Source organism: Cololabis saira, chromosome 8 (assembly GCF_033807715.1).
Source record: "Cololabis saira isolate AMF1-May2022 chromosome 8, fColSai1.1, whole genome shotgun sequence".
In the NCBI taxonomy this organism is placed as follows: Eukaryota; Metazoa; Chordata; class Actinopteri; order Beloniformes; family Belonidae; genus Cololabis; species Cololabis saira.
In genome coordinates, this window is record NC_084594.1 from 12,035,707 (window position 1) to 12,054,429 (window position 18,723).

Here is an 18,723-nt window from a genome sequence, read left to right on the forward strand (position 1 = left end):
GCGCGCACAGAGATGACGTCATGAGTTCTGATTCATCTGAGTATTATTATATATAGTAAGTGCTCATGCAGCAAAGCAGCATTAACACATCCAGGCTCCCTCCATGTTTCACAGTTGGCATGCTCTTCTCTGAAAGCTTCATCTTTCCATCTGCGAACACAGAGCTTACTGTATGTTACTTGACAAAAAGTCTATTCTCCCTTAACCTTTGTAGCTTGCCAGGACACTTTTTTAGTTAAATCCATTCTAACTTTTTATCTTTTTCTTTTATTACCGGAGCCATTTGTTAAAGAAAGGGATGGTACAATCAGAGAACAGCGTGCCTTGACCTTGGAGTTCTGCTTGAATGCCTAAGGAAGTGCTCCTGAGCTCCCCAGCTACCATTCAGACCGGATTTTGGTGAGTGGAGTTCCAGCTGAGATATAAACGCGCTGCGGAATGTAGACCACATGAGAATTGGTTGCAATGGTTATGGGATGGATGATGAATGGGAATTGGCCCTAAATGGGTGTCTGGCTCTCACTTGGGTCAACCATTTATGGGAACCCAAGTGAGCAAGTCATATACGACCAGTATGGAACCTAGTAGGATTTCAATGTTCAGCCCATATTTATCTCAGATGGGCCTCACATACAAATATTAGCTGGCCATCCACACTCATTTTATGATCAACCTGGGCTTGAATATCCACTTCTGGTCACATGCAGGTGTCAGTGTCTGACATTTCCCCCAGTTTGTGTTTCTGTTTTGCCCCGCCTGTCTTCCATCTGCCCTGATTGTTCACACCTGTGTCTCGTTACCCCCTTGTGTATATCTGGTCTTGCCTGCCCTTGCTCCTTGTCGTTCCGTACTGTTTACTCCCTCCATGTTCTCCTTGTCAGTTTTTTCACTCATGGTCCTGGTTTTTGTTCTGATCCTGCAGCGTTTTTGTTCTCGTTTTTTGGAATAAAACTCAGTTTTTGGAACTCCTGCCTCTCGCTCTCCTGCATCTGGGTCCTAATCACCCCATCCGTGACAGCAGGAAAGTTATCTAGACTCCCACGAGCCTTAAACTTAATATTATATTATTTTATTATATAATATATTGACAAATCTAGTCAAGAATATAAAGCTGAATGGATATGATTTTATAGCCTTTATCTTTATCACATGATACCAAACCACACTTTTGTCTCATCAGACTAACATCTTTTCCCACATGGTTTGGGGTGATGGTGAATATTTCTTTATAGATGGGCTTGCATATTCTTCAAGAACCAGCTTCAACCTTGCCACCCTACCCCACAACCCAGACTTGTGCAGAATACGGGAGGTGGGCGTCACATGGAAGGAGTGACCAAGAGCTGCCAGAAATTCCTGTAGTTTCTTGAGTGTTGCTGTTGGCCACTTAGTAGCCTCATCAAGTCATCTCCTTGCTCTCTTAGTAGCCTCATCAAGTCATCTCCCTTTGCTCTCTACTCTGGAGGGTCGTCCTGATCTCTGCAATGTCTTTATCATGTCACATTTTCTCCACTTATTGAGGATGGTTTTGACAAAGTACATGAAGCACCTTCGATATTCCTTTGTGTCCCTCCCCTCTGTTACTTGGAAGGTGTGGAAGACCCAAATGCAGAAGATGAAGGAGCCAGGAGTTATTCAGGAAAGTTAATTTAACAAAGAAGCCAAAGACATTGTTGGGTATTTTTCAACAAATCCTTTTTGTCAACTCTCTTTTACAATTCAGATTCAGATTGCTTTTATTTGCCATTTCTGTAAAACACATAGGAAATTGTCACGTTGGTAACAGTTTGCGCACTCGGAACATTATTTTCACGTATAAATAAATAAATCACAGACACAAAACCACAGTGAAGGAATAAACACAAATAACAACCCCAAACATTCAAGCAAACAGTTTGGTAACAGCTTGTTTTATCTGATTTTAATCAGAATCATTTTAATAGATGGTACGTGTGTGGCATTTACATACAGGCCTAGGTTTAAATTGATTCACAAAGGGAAGAGCCCCGGCTAGGAAAGGGAGTGCAGGATTATGCAATCATGTTGTTGTAATCATATTAATAATGTAACATTTTTTGACTTTTATTCTTTTATTTCTAAAACAGAGGAGCGTCTGACTAACATGTACAACAAAAGTAATAATTAAATGTTTTATATTTCACAAAACCCTGTAATTTTGTCATTGTGTCTACCCATTGTCTGTCCATCTGTCCATTTGGTCCCTTGAGTCTCCCCATTCAGTTGTTTGTTCTACCATTGCTAAAATGGTTTCGTACTAGAGTTGATGCTGCAACACAAATATAATAATAATCATATATATTATTATTAATAATATTTTCTAGCGTGGTGCATCAGACGTCAAACATCAGAGGTGTCAAGTAACGAAGTACAAATACTTCGTTACCTTACTTAAGTAGAAATTTTGGTGATCTATACTTCACTGGAGTAATTATTTTTCAGACGACTTTTTACTTTTACTCCTTACATTTTCACACAATTATCTGTACTTTTTACTCCTTACATTTTAAAAACAGCCTCGTTACTCTATTTCATTTCGGCCTTTAAAAAAAAACTATCCAGTTAAATTGCTCCATCCGGATAGAGTGAATTTGGTTGTGGTTGTTTCAGAGGTTCTTGTCCAGTTTTGTTCTTACATCCGTTGCCCTCAGATTCCTGCAACTAAACTTGGATGTACATTCCAATAAAGGTTAGGATAAATGATAACATGCCTCTGAAGTTTGACATTTTGCACCATTACAATACTTATAGGCAACTAGTCATCATATCTCCTGCTCTCTGAAACACACGTTAATGCTCAATAGTACACATATATGGTTCTTTAATATATTTGCATTATACTAAGATTCATTCATTTTCAATGGCTTTTGACCTTAATGGCTTTTACCCCCCTTACATTACTTTTACTTTTATACTTTAAGTAGTTTTGAAACCAGTACTTTTATACTTTTACTTGAGTAAAAAACTTGAGTTAATACTTCAACTTCTACAGGAGTATTTTTAAACTCTAGTATCTACTGTATACTTCTACCTGAGTAATGAATGTGAATACTTTTGACACCTCTGTCAAACATACACACAGCGTCCAGCTGAAACTTTGAGTCACTATTTGACAAACGGCGCCATCTGCTGGTTTCTGACAGTCACTGCTTTGACTTTCTTGGAAAATGGTCGTTGGTAAATTTCATAATCGGATTCCTTTACAGTGTTTTTTTGCTGCTGTTTTCTTTTTTTCTTTTTTTGTTGCCATTTTAAAAACAATGAAAATCCAAACCTAGAAACGTGTTTTAAAGAGTACGCAGACACGGAGGCGGAGCTGAACAATCCCACATCGCTCCTTTTAATACTTCTCTTCCTGAGTTACAATCACTTTCACTTTCCTGCTGTCAGTCCGCAGCTCGCGTCGCAACAGCAAAGGAAAGAACCGTCGAGGCCTGGTCGAGGATCTGTACTCAGAAAAAGAAAACCCTCCTCTGTCGGACGGGAAGCGTCTGCATGCAGAAACAAGAGCCGGCGGCGACGCAGACAGAAAAGGTCGGAGGTTTTGTATTTTAATAACACCCCCAACTCGGTCTCAGCTGCGACGTTTACACACAATAACAACAGTTACCTGTTCGTTTCAGGTGTTCTCATGGCTGCTGAAGTCACGCAGAAAGTCGAGCTGACAGAAGGTGAGCTGCTCAGCTTAGTTTTTTTGTGTTGTTTTGTGTCTTTGACAGCGGTTTCTGACAATGACAATGACTCATGAAATCATAAACAACCTTTATTCTAGGAAATGCCAAGTTAAAGAGGTAGAGACAGTCAACTGTCCTTTAATTTATGTGTTTGAGAAGGGACCTGTTGTAGAAGGTGCAGACATGAAGAGGGGCAAGCAAGACTAGAGGAAACTCTGACAAGTCACGTGACATATGGGAACTCTCTCTCTCTCTCTCTCGCTCTCTCTCTCTCTCTCTCTCTCTCTCTCTCACTGTGGAATAATGGGCCCTCTGCTAGGAGATAACAGTCATGTATGGATGTTACTGGATTCTGTGAATGGGAAAGTGTTTTATCGGGGGTGTGTAAAGGCTTTAAACAAAGAAAAACTTAAAGATAGAGCAGACACACCATGGAGGTTTTTTTTGAAGGTTAAATCTGAGATAAAACCGGCATGGAGTGTACTTTATAAACCGCCATTGACCAAGAATATTGGAGATTTGCATTGGCGTGTATTAAATGGAATTGTAGCAGTGAATGCCTTTGTGTCAGTGATAAATCCTACATATTCTGATGGTTGTCCTTTTTGCTCAGTAAGAGAAACTATCTTTCACTGTTTTGAGCGCACTTTAGAGAGCACTTTACAGAACAGATGTTTATTTTTGGTTTTTCCTACAGGAAAGAAAGAAGAAGAAAGGGAGGTTGCTGAATTTCTTTTTTGGGCAGGCAAAGTTGGCAATTTACCTAAGTAGGAGGGAAAAGATGAATGAAGGACGGAGATGTGATGCTCTTTTGCTGTTCAAGAGTTTAGTGAGAGCTCGAATTCTGATGGAATACAGATACTATGTAAAAATGGAAGACGTGGATACTTTTAAAAATGTTTGGAATTATGAGAATGTACTTTTTTCTTTAAGGGAGTCAGAAATTGTATTTGTGGATGTGTTGCTGTAAATGACATGTTTGTTTTTCATTTTGTGTTGTAGTTTGTGTTCTTTGTAAATTATTGTAAATGTAAAATATTTTTTTAGCTGAATAAATGATTGTTTAAAAATTCAAATTCTCTCTGCAGGGGAGGACCTTGCCCTCTCTCTGAGTGAAGCCCTCAGCAGCGGAAACAGTGAAGAAGCAGTTGAAATCTGCAAGAAGCTCTCCCATCTGCAGGTGCCCGTGTCAGTTAGCATCAGCAGGGACGCCTACCCAGAGGACTCCATCAGGTGGGGCCCGGCTCAGCTCTGCATGGAGGACTGAAGCCCTGAGGGCAAACCTCTGTGATGATGACGTTGTAATATGATAGATGAAAGATAGGTGGCGTGAGACGTGACTGCCTTCGTGTTGGTTTCTGTTCTGCAGGTTGAAGGTTGGCGTGGAAGATGCGCAGTCGGCCGACTACATTCCTGTGACTGTCGTTGTTTCTTCCGGCATGACGATTGCAGAGCTGAAAGACAAGGTACTGATATGACAACAAACACATATCAGTCCCCCAAGCTATTTAACTTCAACTTCAACTTCATTTAATTGTCCCCCAGAGGGGAAATTCGCTTTACAGGGGGGGTTAAAACCAAGAAACATAAAACATAAAAGGCACAATAACACAGAGCACATTCACACAGATAGGACACAGCACACAAAGTACACACAAATACCATGGGGGGGGGGGGGCGGGGGTGTGTGTGACTGAGGATGTAGTGTGGAGAGTGCGGAGTGGAGTTCACAGCTGTTCATTTATTGAGTTTTAAATTAAGTTGGGTGATGGCGTGAGTTATAAAAGCATTTTTCAGTCTGTTTGATTTGGTCCTGGGCAATCTGAATCTCCTGCCAGAGGGTAAAAGTTCAAACTCGGCATGGAGAGGAGGGTCAGGACACTGTAGGATGTCCTGAGCCCAATTATCCCAAGCTGAAGTAAGCTGTGCGGGATCCATTATTTCTGACCTTTTCCTGTTGCCTGTTTTCTAGGAGCATCAAATTATAGTGTCCTCTGTGATGAGTTGTTACACTGGCTTCTCTGTTCAAACCCAGTTCTTCCTCCTAAACACGGCCCACAGCCCGTTATACATTCAGGACGGGAAACAACTTTTTTTTTTCAAATGCTGGCATTTTATAAATACTATTATATTGACTCAGACTGTATTGAATATTGAACTACATTTGAATTGAATTAGACTGTAATTTATATTAGGGCTGGGGATCGATTCGATTCCGATTCTTAAGATTCAGAATCGATTATCAAGATTTGATTCGATCCGATTCGAATCTGATATAAATTTTGGTTAGTGTTATTAAAACTGTTTTTTGAGCTGTTGCATGAATTATATGACTGTAGTTATGCAAAATATTACTACTAGTATTATATTGAGATTAAACAGCAAGTATTGGCAGCTAATGATGCTATAAGGACCAATCAGCTCCCAGAATGCTGATAGAACTGCTTTCAGAAAGATCGTGGGTCAGAATTACCAAACAGATCCAGGACAGCAAACAGACGGATGAAATCGGTTTTATTTTTTCCCACATTCCGTTTTTATTTGTTCCATTTTCGGTCTATTTTGGTTTTTAATTTTTGAGCATTTGGTTTTTATCGTTTTTTGCAAATGTAACCCCAAGACAATATATAAAGTAATGAAATATAGACAATTTATGCAATTATAACCTAACACTTTAATGTTTTCATACCTTTAAACATATTTAAAGGCAAAAACATGGCACCAGTTATTCTCGTGTCCAACAAAACATTCCCTTTTTGGGGATAAACAAAAAAATAACCAAAAGTTGTAATGTAATGATGAAAAAAAAAAAATAATACATAAATAAATAAAATAAAAAAAATCGATCTTTAGACATATGAATCGATTTTTAGGAATTAATATGAGAATCGATTTAGAATTGGGAAATCGATTTTTTTCAACATAGGCCTAATTTATATAATTGAATGATAATGTGATTATTGTAGATTTTCATTGGATATATATGATGAATTTTAAATGGAAATAAATTGGACTGAACTGGATTATGATTTAAATGAGGCTCTTAGTTCAAATTGAATTTGATTCAATATCATAATGAAATTGAGTTGGATTATTACAATTGCATTAAATTGGAGCAAATTACATTGTGATTTCATCAAATCCGACGCCTAATTGGACTTAATTTAACTCATACTCTATGTGTAAAGTGCCCTGTGATGACTTTGGCTGTGAGTTGGTGTTCTTGCATTTAAACAAATTGCATAGAAATCAAGAGGAATTGATCAATGTCCCATTTACAGATCAGCCACAGCTTCGGGTTCCACCCGTCACTGCAGCGCTGGGTGATCGGCAAGCGGCTCGCCCAAGACCGGGACACGTTACACAGCCACGGCATCCGTAAGGACGGGGACCAGGCTTTCCTGTTCATCCTCTCCGCCCAAGCGGCTCATCTCACGCGGCAGCAACACAAGCTGGATCAAGAGCAGCAGCGTCTGGACAGTCAGTGACATACACTCAAATCCAGATTGCAGGACAGGATGCTCTTGTTGCTTGTCAACAATCCCAACGAAGCAATACTTTGTCATACTTTGACAATTGTGTGCAATCCTTTACAAAATTATACTATCTGTAAATCTATAGCAGTTGCACACGTGTACACACATTGAACATTTTTCTTTTTATTTGAACATGTTTTCCATTTGATGTAGTCACAGATTGGTTAGTAACTTTCTACAGCTCAAGCAGGACAAAATAGAAGTTTTAATTATTGGTCCTGAAGCCAAGAGAGAGAAACTTTTACCAAAACTACAAGATTTTAAACCATCACATTGTGTTAAGAACCTGGGGCCGGATTCACCAATATGTTCTTAAGAACGATCTTAAGAAATGTCTTAAGATCTAAAATTAAGAAGTTCATAAGAAAGTTCTTAAGTGCAATTCCTCAATATTTTTTCTTGAGAACCGTCTTAAGAACTGTCATTTCTTACAAATTTCTTATTTTTCCTACTTAAGAACTTCTTAAAATATGTCATTGCATTGCACGCGCCAACAAAAAACATATATACAGGTAGTTTGCGTCTTAACCGTCAGTCACTCACTAAACATGGAGAGGAGAAATAGAGATGCAGGAACTTTTCAAGGTTATGGTGGATGAGATTAATGTGCGAAAAAAAATACTATTGGGGAAATTTAATAATAATTAACTACCACGCTAACTAACATGCTAACAAACAGTTAACAGGCTCTTTGTGTAATTAATTACAAAGTATATCCTCAAACTATGACCTACTAGTCTAAACTTGTCTAAAATTTGTTGAAAAAGGTGATGTTAGAGGCTTACCTTTTCACAGAAGAAATTTTAAGACAGGTAAAGGTTGTCTTAAAGTTGAAGGAGCCGTCTGTAAGAAATGGCCAAAACTGGTACTGCAGTCATACTTTCAAAATATTGTTGAGCGGCGTGTACCCTCCCCCTCCTCCCCCCGACCAGAGGTTGCCAGGTAGGCTGCAGAATGCAGCAGGAACGTAGGCTGCCATGGCTGCGATAATTAGAGCCGAGCTGGCAACCCAGATGCCGAAACAATACTGACTTGGTGATTGGGAGATAGGTGGAGGGTGGAGCTTCAGAAACAATACTGACTTGGTGATTGGGAGATAGGTGGAGGGTGGAGCTTCAGGCCAAAACAAAAAATGACAACATAAACATCAGTTGAGGGCTGCAACTCCTCTTTTTAAACTGGAATATCCTGTCTTGAGTGCTGTTGTCAGTGACATAAGTATTTGAAATGAACATGATTTTTAAATGTCTGTTGACATATCGGGGTCATTTTATGATTCGTTTTATTATTGCTCTTACATACAGCTCCTTTAAGAAAAAAGTCAAGAACAAATTTGAGAACTTTTATTTCAAGAATACCATTTATTCTTAAGTTTTTTCTTAAGAAGAAACTTAAGACGAAAGTTGAGAAAATATTTAAGAACTTTTTTGGAGAATATGACTTCTTCTCTTTTTTCTTCTTAAGACTGAACTTAAGAAAAAAATGACACTTAAGAAGATTTTTTTTCTTAAGAATGTTTTGTGAATCCGGCCCCTGGATGTTATTTTTGACTCTGAGCTGAATTTTATTCCTCACATCAAAAACACAACAAAAATAGTTTTTTATCACCTTAAGAACATCGCCAGAGTCCGCCCATTTCTCTCTCGGGCAAACGCGGAGGTGCTGATGCATGCTTTTATTTCCAGTCGTATTGATTATTGTAATGCCCTGCTTTCTGGTCTTCCTAAAAAGAGCATTTCTAGTCTCTACAAAACTCAGCTGCACGTGTGCTGATGAAGACCAGAAGGCGGGCTCACATTACACCAGATCTAAAATCGCTGCATTGGCTCGCCGTGTGCTTCAGGATCGATTTTAAGGTTCTCTTATTAGTTTTTAAATCTCTTAACGGTCTGGGGCCTTCTTATCTGTCTGATCTGCTTTTCACCCTATAAACCCTCGCGGACCCTGAGGTCCTCCGGCACCGGCCTTTTGATCATTCCCAAAGTTAGAACCATAACCTGCCGGAGAACCTCAGGGCCACAGAGACTGTTGATGCATTATTAAGTTTTATGTTTTATGTAAAGCGCTTTGCGTTGCATTTTTTATTTGTATGAAAAGCGCTATACAAATAAAGATGGATTTGATTAGTAAGGTCAGAGACGTTCAATAAACGAGAAAGCCCACTACGGTTCGGTTTCCTGTATCTGTGTCACGTGACTGCCCCGCCCCTTTAGGAGACAGAAAGTAGGTCCTGAGTCTATTGAGTCCTATGGGAAAAGTGAACGTGAGCACAGATTATTACCAATTCCTTCGCCCCATAGTAACCTAAGTAAATACGGGACCCATTTTTCAAAAGCCACAAACCTTCTGAACATTCTGACACCAAAATGGCAATTTTCAGACCGACAGATTAGGAGAAAATGAACTTTGTTTGAGACCTGTCTCTGTCTGAGCAACACTCTCGCGAGATCATCGTTTTCCCATTGGATAAAATGAAGTTTAGAACTAAAATAAAACTTGCTTCTTCGCTTAATAATACTGTTATTTTTATTATTTAAGTCTTTTTGGAAGAAAGTTGTACTGTATCTAGTGTTTTATGTTCCAAAACGATGTGGGGAGAGGGGCGACCACGCCCACTTAGGAGACAGGAAGTGTATACCATTTTATACCATTGGCAGTAATGGTAATGCGCTATCTTCTGTATAGAGTATCTTTGGTAAGGTGTATAAAGAGTTCTTAACTTCTCGTCATCTGATTTAACTGCCACTAGAAACAAGAGGTCCGTTGTTCGAAGTTTAATCTGTTTTCAGGTATCGTGGAGTCGATGCAGTCAGTTCAGCTCTGTCCCAGAGGTCTGGGTGGAGCTGAGGGCAAGAAAACACCTCCTCCAGAGGCTCAACGCGCTCTTCCTCCTGTTCTTCCTCCAAAAATCAAGACTGTCCCTAAACCTCCTGTGCTTCCTAAACCTCAGGTCAGCATACAACCACAAATCAAATCAGAAAAGTATTTAGTCAGCCACCACTTGTGCAAGTTCTCCCACTTAAAAAGCTCAGAGAGGCCTGTCATTTTCATCATAGGTAACTTCAACTATGAGAGACAGAATGGGGGGAAATAATCCAGGAAATCATATTGTAGGATTTTTACTGAATTAATTGGTAAATTCCTGGGTAAAATAACTATTTGGTCACCTACAAACAAGCAAGATTTCTGGCTTTCACAGACCTGTAACTTCTTCTTTAAGAGGCTCCTCTGTCCTCCACTCGTTACCTGTATTAATGCAGCTGTTTTAACTGGTTATCAGTATAAATGACACCTGTCCACAACCTCAAACAGTCACACTCCAAACTCCGCTATGGCCAAGACCAAAGAGCTGTCAAAGGACATGAGAAACTAAATTGTAAACCTGCACCAGGCTGGGAAGGCTGAATCTGCAGCAGGTAAGCAGCTTGGTGTGAAGAAATCAACTGTGGGAGCAATTATTAGAAAATGGAAGACATACAAGACCACTGATAATCTCCCTCCATCTGGGGCTCCACCAAGATCTCACCCCGTGGGGTAAAAATGATCACAATAACGGTGAGTAAAGATCCCAGAACCACACGGGGGAGCTAGTGAATGACCTGCAGAGAGCTGGGACCAAAGTAGCAAAGGAACCATCAGTAACACACTACGCTGCTAGGGACTCAGATCCTGCAGGGTCAGACGTTCCCCTGCTGAAGCCAGTACATGACCAGGCCCGTCTGAAGTTTGCTAGAGAGCATTTGGATGATGCAGAAGAGGATTGGGAGAATGTTATATGGTCAGATGAAACCAAAATAGAAATTTTTGGTAGAAACACAACGTGTCATGTTTGGAGGAGAAAGAAAGCTGAGTTGCATCCAAAGAACACCATGTTTTTCTGCAAAGGGACCAGGACGACTGATCCGTGTAAGGGAAAGAATGATTGAGGCCATGTATCATGAGATTTTGAGTGAAAACCTCCTTCCATCAGCAGGACATTGAAGATGAAACGTGGCTGGGTCTCAGCATGACAATGATCCCAAACACACCACCGGGCAACGAAGGAGTAGCTTCATAAGAAACATTTCAAGGTCTTGGAGCGGCCTAGCCAGTCTCCAGATCTCAACCCCATAGAAAATCTTTGGAGGGAGTTGAAAGTCCATGTTGCCCAGCGACAGCCCCAAAACATCACTGCTCTAAAGGAGATCTGCATGGAGGAACGGGCCAAAATACCAGCAAGAGTGTGTGAAAAAACATTTGACCTCTGTCATTGCCAACAAAGGGTATATAACAAAGTATTGAGATTAACTTTTTTATACTTATTTTTCACTATAATTTGCAAATACATTCTTTAAAAATCAAACAATGTGATGATTTGGATTTCTGGATTTTTTTTCATTTTGTCTCTCATAGTTGAGATATACCTGTGATGAAAATTACAGGCCTCTCTCATCTTTTTAAGTGGGAGAACCTGCACAACCGGTGTCTGACTAAATACTTTTTTGCCCCACTGTATCTTGTGTGATGCGGTTGCAAGTCGGCATCCGGAGGTATTTCACTTTATATCAAAGTGGATTTTCAGACCTGCTTCTTTAATGTGAATCCTGAAACCCAACCCGGGTTAAACGCTGACGCTGCACAGTCGCTGCACAGTCGCTGCACAGTCGCTGCACAGTCGCTGCACAGTGCTCTCCAGAGCAAAATTGATGTTCTGCCTTAGCTGTAGGAACACAAAACAGTGTGGGGATTTGCCAAATGTATTTATATTCCTTTACCACTCTTTTGAGATAAGAGCAATCATATCTCCAAGTATCTTTGAGTCCAGCTGTGATGGAATCACTCAAGAGATGTTAATGCCACGCAGTCCACCATGTATGTGCATGTTTGTGTTTGTGGGTACAGTTGGGCTGGACCTGCCAGATGTGCACTTACATAAACAAGCCAACACGCCCCGGCTGTGAGATGTGTGGGGGGGAACGGCCCGAAGAATACAAAGTGCCGGACCTTTACCGCCCAGACCAGGACGAAGTTCAACGGATTCAACAGGAGCAGCTGGCGACGTTGCAATATCAACAGGTACTGATCCTTACGAATCACGCAGCAGGTAGTAGGGAAATAGTTTAAAATAGTATTAAGAGTTTATTAGAGATAAAAAAACAACATTTTTAATATTTCACCTTTACATTTCATGAAGATTATTACTTGATTGTGATTAGGTTTCACTCATGAATCTCAGTGTTGAGGTGTGCTCTTGTCTCTCACTCTTTGATGAAGGCTCGGGAGGAGGAACGTGAGCAAAACTATCTGAGCCTCTTGGCAACGGATGACCAGAACCTCATCGGTAACGTCACAGAAGCAGATTGTCCCATTTGCTTCAGCCCCATCCCGTCCGGAGAGGGAATCGTGCTCAGGGAATGTCTGCACACCTTCTGCAGGTTTGACAAGGAACCTCTCTGTAGCTGTGTCATCGGATGTTAAAAATTACTACACAGAAAACTGTCTGCACACCAGCACAAGGAAAACTACATCCTTTTCTTTTATTGAGAAAAATGTAACTATATTGTAAGCCTCGGAAAGAAGTAGTGGCCCTTTTTTCAGAAATTTTTTTTAAAAGAATTTTCGAATAATGTGATTTGTAAAACTAACAGTTAGAGCAGATCCTAAAATGATATTATTGTCTATTCTTGGGCTGAGGTGCTTGAATTGTATAACATTTGTAGCTGATTTTCTTGCAATCCAGTGATTTAGGATTTATGATACAGACTCACTTGCATCCTTTACTCTGAAGCCTCTTAAGACCAGAACCTCACGTTAACGTCCTAATCAGAGCCGGATTAACGCAAAGGCAAACTAGGCATGTGCCTAAGGCCCGATTGACAGGGGAGGGGCCCAGACAGAGGGACAAAAAAAAAAAAAAAAAATTTTGTCTGCACACAAATTAATGGTTGATACTATGCCGGTAAAAACCTAAGGCATATATATATGTGCATTATTACTTTATTTAGTATACATACATATATACGCATACATAAGCACAGGGCCGCCGCAAGGGGTGTGTGAACCGTGCGACCGCAAGGCGCCCCAAGGGGCCTCGCGCTATGGGCCATTTTTTTTTTTTTCATTTTTTTCATTTTTTCCTTATAAATATCAACAGTCACGTTCCATTACAGACCTAAATGTGTACTAGTCTGTGCATATCAATAAATATATGTGCAATGATGCGCATGTCTGTTGTTCAATACAACTGATCAGACCAAGCGCAGACACAAGCTGCTCTGATCCAGACGGGTGGAGTTGGAACAAACTGTCACACAATGTCGAGAGAACGAGACAGATTCAGGAAATTTCCATCATTTCCATCATCTTCCAACTAAAGAAAATGGAAGAGTTTAATGCCTCTCTGAAAGGCTCGTTTGATAAATTTGTTACAAAAATCACCGATCCGACCGGGTCTCAAGCAGCCGTGGGGCCCCGCGTCGAGGCAAGCCCAGATGATGATGAGGCAGGGGAAGGTATCCAGTATTTTTGCTAATTGGAGAGTTAAAATTGCGCATATAGACACCCGATCTGACCCGAAAAACCCAAAAATTTTGCCCCCCCCCGGCCATTTCATACAGGGCCTCGCAAATCTCCCAGACGGCTCTGCAAACGCATACACATACAGACATACATACTACAGCACACTTTGTCTTACTAGAAATTTTATTGGTCTTTGTAGATTTGACTTCTTATTTAACTATTCAATTTAATCAACACGTTTAATTAAGATTTTCTGCAAAATGCAATAGCTTAAAACATTCATCTTATTTTACTCTGTTTACAAAGCAATGCTGACACCTATTGGTGATTTACTGGTACTAATACCTTAACAATGATACTCGCAATTGATAAGATAAGGATAATGTAATAGCATTTAATAGAGCGGTGTAATAACGTATAAATAATAAAAATCAAAAAATAGTCTGATAGACTGTGTAATATACAACACATGACTTATTTTGTAATACAAAGAACCAACTTGACTATGACTATGCTATGTAAAATGTGAATTAACTTTTATTAGTAACTTTGGTAAGTTTAAGATTTCAATTCATAAATAACATCGATGGAGTGGGGCCCAAAAATCACAGTCTGCCTAGTGTAGTCCATTTATTTAATCCGGCTCTGGTCCTAATTGAGACCGGGACCACCTACTGTCAACCCCACTGTTGTGTGGGAAAGCAAACTCAAAGATTTCAGATATCAGGACAAATCTGATCCTTGCCAGTTTTTATTATGAGCTAAAAACAATCTCAGATGAACGATAAGACAAACATATTACTCCATACCATTATATATTTAACAGAAACCAAGCCAAACTGAGTTCTATTGTAGAATACATTTTCACAGTTTGCTGGTCTGTAGCATTCAGGTGTGTGTTAACACGATGCCAAAGAGGAAAGACATAAGCATTGATATCTGAAGAAAAGAAGCAGCTCTTGTTGCCTATATACCAGGGAGGTTATAAGGTAATCTCCAAACACTTTGGAGTCAATCGTTCTACAGTAATAACAATTATTCACACTTCAAAAGTGTCTGACAACATTGACACTCTTCGCAAATGTTTATACACCAGCAAGTTTGCCCGAATAATAGACGTGCAGTGGTCCAAGAATTGAAAGGTAAAACAGGGATACTATTTTTTTTTTTTCTTATTTTCCCCCCATGTGTTGAATGCTCTGATTTCTGGCACCTCAGTTCCTGGGTTTGAATAAAAAAAAAAGATCATCAAAAAAGCTCCAGTATCACAAAATGTGCACCGATTTAATATTTAATGCACTTACATATTTGTACGTTTCATTTGTCTGTGTGTCCATAAAAAGGGAGTGTTTAAAAGAGACGATAATAAACAATCACGATGCTGAGGTGTCTTGCCCGGAAGCTTGTGAAAGCAAGATACTGGACCGAGAAATCAAAGAGGTGAGAGGAAACTCAAAGAACCAAAAAATTCAAAAGAATGGATGGTCAAAAAGTCTCAATGTAGTTATAACAAGTCTCCTATTTTACTCCTCCTCTGTGTCTCTGGTGTGATTCTGGGTGCAGCTGCTGACAGAAGAGGAGCACCAGCGCTTTTTGGAGTTGCGTCTGAGCATCGCAGAGAGCCGCTCAGAGCACAGCTTCCACTGCCAGACGCCCAACTGCCGAGGCTGGTGCATCTACGAGGACGAAGTCAACGAGTTCCGCTGTGACCTCTGCAATGAAACCAACTGCATTCTTTGCCGGGTAGCTTTGTCATTTACGTTACATGAAGATATTGTTTTTTTTTTTCTTTTTTAAGTAGAAGAATTATAAATGAGGGATTCTGCTAATCTTTTCAGGCGATCCATAACGGCATGAACTGTAAGGACTACCAGGATGACCTGCGCATCCGAGCCGAAAACGACCAAGCCGCTCAGCAAACTAAGCAGATGCTCGAGGTAGGTCCTCCTAGGCAGGCCCGTCTGGGAGATTTGCGAGGCCCTGTGCGAAATGGCCGGGGGGGGGCCCTCGCGCAAAATTTTTGGGTTTTTCGGGTCAGATCGGGTGTTTATATGCGCAATTTTAACTCTCCAATTAGCAAAATACTGGATACCTTCCCCCGCCTCATCCTCATCTCGGCTTGCCTCAACGCGGGGCCCCACGCCTGCTTGAGACCCGGTCGGATCGGTAATTTTTGTAACAAATTTATCAAACAAGCCTTTCAGAGAGGCATTAAACTCTTCAATTTTCTTTCGTTTTTTTCTTTTTTCATCCCCTGATGGAAATTTCCTGAATCTGTCTCGTTCTCTCGACATTGTGTGACGTTTGTTCCACACTCCACCCGTCTGGATCAGAGCACCTTGTGTCTGCGCTTGGTCTGACGCAGTTGTATTGAACAACAGACAAGCGCATCATTGCACATATATTTATTGATATGCCATCCCATCTAGTACACATTTAGTTCTGTAATGGAACGTGACTGATATTGATATTGTTGATATTTATAAGGGAAAAAACGAAGAAAAAAAAACGAAAAAAAAAAACGGCCCATAGCGCGAGGCCCCTTGGGGAGCGAGGCCCCAATTTACACACCTCTTGCGGTGGCCCTGCTCCTAGGACCTTTACGGGTTCTCTGTTGATAAAACAAGTAGACTTTGACTGTTAAGAGTTATCACAGATAACACCCTGGCACATTGACACTTAACATCCATCTCTTCATACATTAACTTCCACTTATCTGCGTTTGGGTATGCCACATCTCTCCTCCATCAGGTATCAGCACCCTCTCCACGAACATCATCAAAAACTCTGAAAGGTGTAAAGTCCAGAGGAATGGCCCTGTGTTTTATTTATTGCATGGCAAATGATAAGACATGGCACACCCATCGGAACATTAAAGCTACAAACTCTTTACATAACTAAACGATGAAATCCTTTAACAGTTGTCGAGGTTTAGATCATCATCAAATTGTAGCGTCAACATCAGGGTTTAGAGATGAAACAATAGTTTTGAATTTTGTCTTGCAAATGACATAAATTGTATTTAAAACCTGGTTAACATCATAATTCATATAATATCAAAGGCTACTTGAGTGTCTTTTCTTTCTGTAACACTAATAAAAGGATTTGGTCCATTTGTGAGGTAGATTGTAATCAGTTGCATTAACAGCATATCAGAGTATTATTATTCTTTACTTTGATTCAGGGTTTTGTTAGTCTCACCTAATGTTTAGACAGCTTTAGCTTTAGATCAAGGTTGATCAATTGTCATATGTATGTTTGGCATTATGTAACTGATATTGCTTCTTTTGGTCAAATTTAACATCCCAGTCTCTGGACTGGAAATCATATCCTTTCAAACAGCTGAAATGATTGTTTTAGTATTTGTGTTAGTTTTTATTCTTTCATTTCTTGATACCTGACATTTCTGTGTGTATGTCACCTTAGGGCATGCTGCAGAACGGAGAGGCCATGAAATGCCCACGGTGTGACATCATCGTCCAGAAAAAAGATGGCTGTGATTGGATCTGCTGTTTGATGTGCAAGACGGAGATCTGTTGGGTCACTAAACAGGCTCGATGGGGCCCAAATGTAAATACAATTTTTGATGAGATTGATATTGTTCTGTGTTTAAGGAAACTGATCTACTATGTGTTTGAACTGTGGATCTGACTTTCTTTTTTTTTTTTCTAACCCAGGGGAATGGCGATATATCTGCTGGCTGTCGATGTCGAGTCAATAATCAGTTGTGTCATCCTAACTGCCAAAACTGTCACTGAGGTGCGCTCTGCACACTAACAAACACGTAAGCAGCTGCGTATACGTCTGTCTGGATGCTCAAGGTTGTGCTGCCTGGAGAGGTTTGGAGCATACGTGATACTTGCGTCATTATGTCTTCCTTTAGTCTTCCCGTGTTAAAGTGCAAAAACTCAGTAGCTGTCATGCTGCAGAAGTAAACCTTTTGGTTTTTATATCAGGAAAAAAAATCAGCTATATCTGTCTTATCTCTGTAAACATAACATAAATTCTTGTTTGAAAAAGAAAAACCTTTTCCCTCTAATGTAACATTTGCAGATTTTTCTGTGATTTATAAATGCATCATATCATAGGATTCAGACTTTCATCTTGAGCCAGCAAAGTGCATTGACTCGTATTTTGATCTGTACAGTAAATTAAGTAAATCTTCCAGAAAGAAATACACAACAGACTTAACCTTTTTAAAGCCTTGAATATGAAATAACACAAAAAAATCCAATATGTATTCCTATTTGAAGTGTTAAGTTATATATTGGAATCAAAAACTGTTCAAATTGTGTATTAAAACAATTGTCTTCCTTATCATGAATACATTAAGTGAATTTACGTATTTTCTGTTTATTTTATTTTATTTTTATTTCTTGGGGTTTGTATGAAACTTTTTTTTTCCCTTTTTTGATTAAGAGGATGCTATAAAGGTCTCAGAAATTCATGCATCAAATATGATACATCTGGCATTACAGGTTTAAACGTGTACACAGTAAATGAAAATGCCACCTCTCCATCTGACAACTGCTTATGGAAGGACCTTTTTATTTTCTGTCATGTGTGTGGCTACAACTAATTCACAACAACCAGAAATAATTTAATTCATTCATAAAATTATGTGTTCCAAACCTGACCAAGAAGTTGTATATTTGTGCCTGAATAGTGACTACAGCTTATTTTTGTTTTGTAATTATAAAGAATTTATCTACCAGACTGTGGGGAAGGAATATTTGTCTTTTAATGTTTACATGAAATGCATAATTTAATGGTGCAAGCCGAGCTGCTCGTATTTCTCTTAAGTGTTCACCCTTGAAGAATGTATTACTACAAAAACAATAAGATGTGTATCCATAAAGGTTGATGGGCTTTATTTCTATATGAAGCATTGTTTTTCTCATTATTTTAGCACTCGCGGATGTTGTGTAAATGGCTGATCTAATTTAAAAAGAAAAAAAAAAGTTTGCAATTTTGAAAATATCAGTCATGATCAAACT

The 18,723-nt window shown here is 39.6% G+C and overlaps 2 protein-coding genes across 2 annotated transcripts in view; both read left to right on the plus strand.

Moving 5' to 3' along the window:
- Positions 1-18,723, plus strand: part of tox2 (TOX high mobility group box family member 2) — a 570,456-nt gene that overhangs the window by 329,666 nt on the left and 222,067 nt on the right. The gene's annotated exons all lie outside the window — the stretch shown is intronic.
- Positions 3,364-18,611, plus strand: rbck1 (RanBP-type and C3HC4-type zinc finger containing 1). Its single transcript, XM_061726767.1, has 13 exons — positions 3,364-3,552; positions 3,642-3,689; positions 4,781-4,925; positions 5,062-5,158; positions 6,974-7,172; positions 10,018-10,178; positions 12,110-12,283; positions 12,482-12,642; positions 15,070-15,166; positions 15,290-15,469; positions 15,565-15,663; positions 17,153-17,296; positions 17,404-18,611. The coding sequence occupies exons 2-13, from the start codon at positions 3,650-3,652 to the stop codon at positions 17,482-17,484; spliced, it is 1,578 nt and encodes a 525-aa protein (XP_061582751.1). The 5' UTR covers positions 3,364-3,552; positions 3,642-3,649; the 3' UTR covers positions 17,485-18,611.

Excerpts from the sequence above, each read along its gene's own strand:
- rbck1 (XM_061726767.1), top strand. The coding sequence starts at position 3,650 with ATGGCTGCTGAAGTCACGCAGAAAGTCGAGCTGACAGAAG. Across the intron at positions 12,643-15,069 it reads TGTCTGCACACCTTCTGCAG|GGAGTGTTTAAAAGAGACGA; the intron begins GTTTGACAAGGA and ends GTCCATAAAAAG. Across the intron at positions 15,664-17,152 it reads AAACTAAGCAGATGCTCGAG|GGCATGCTGCAGAACGGAGA; the intron begins GTAGGTCCTCCT and ends ATGTCACCTTAG.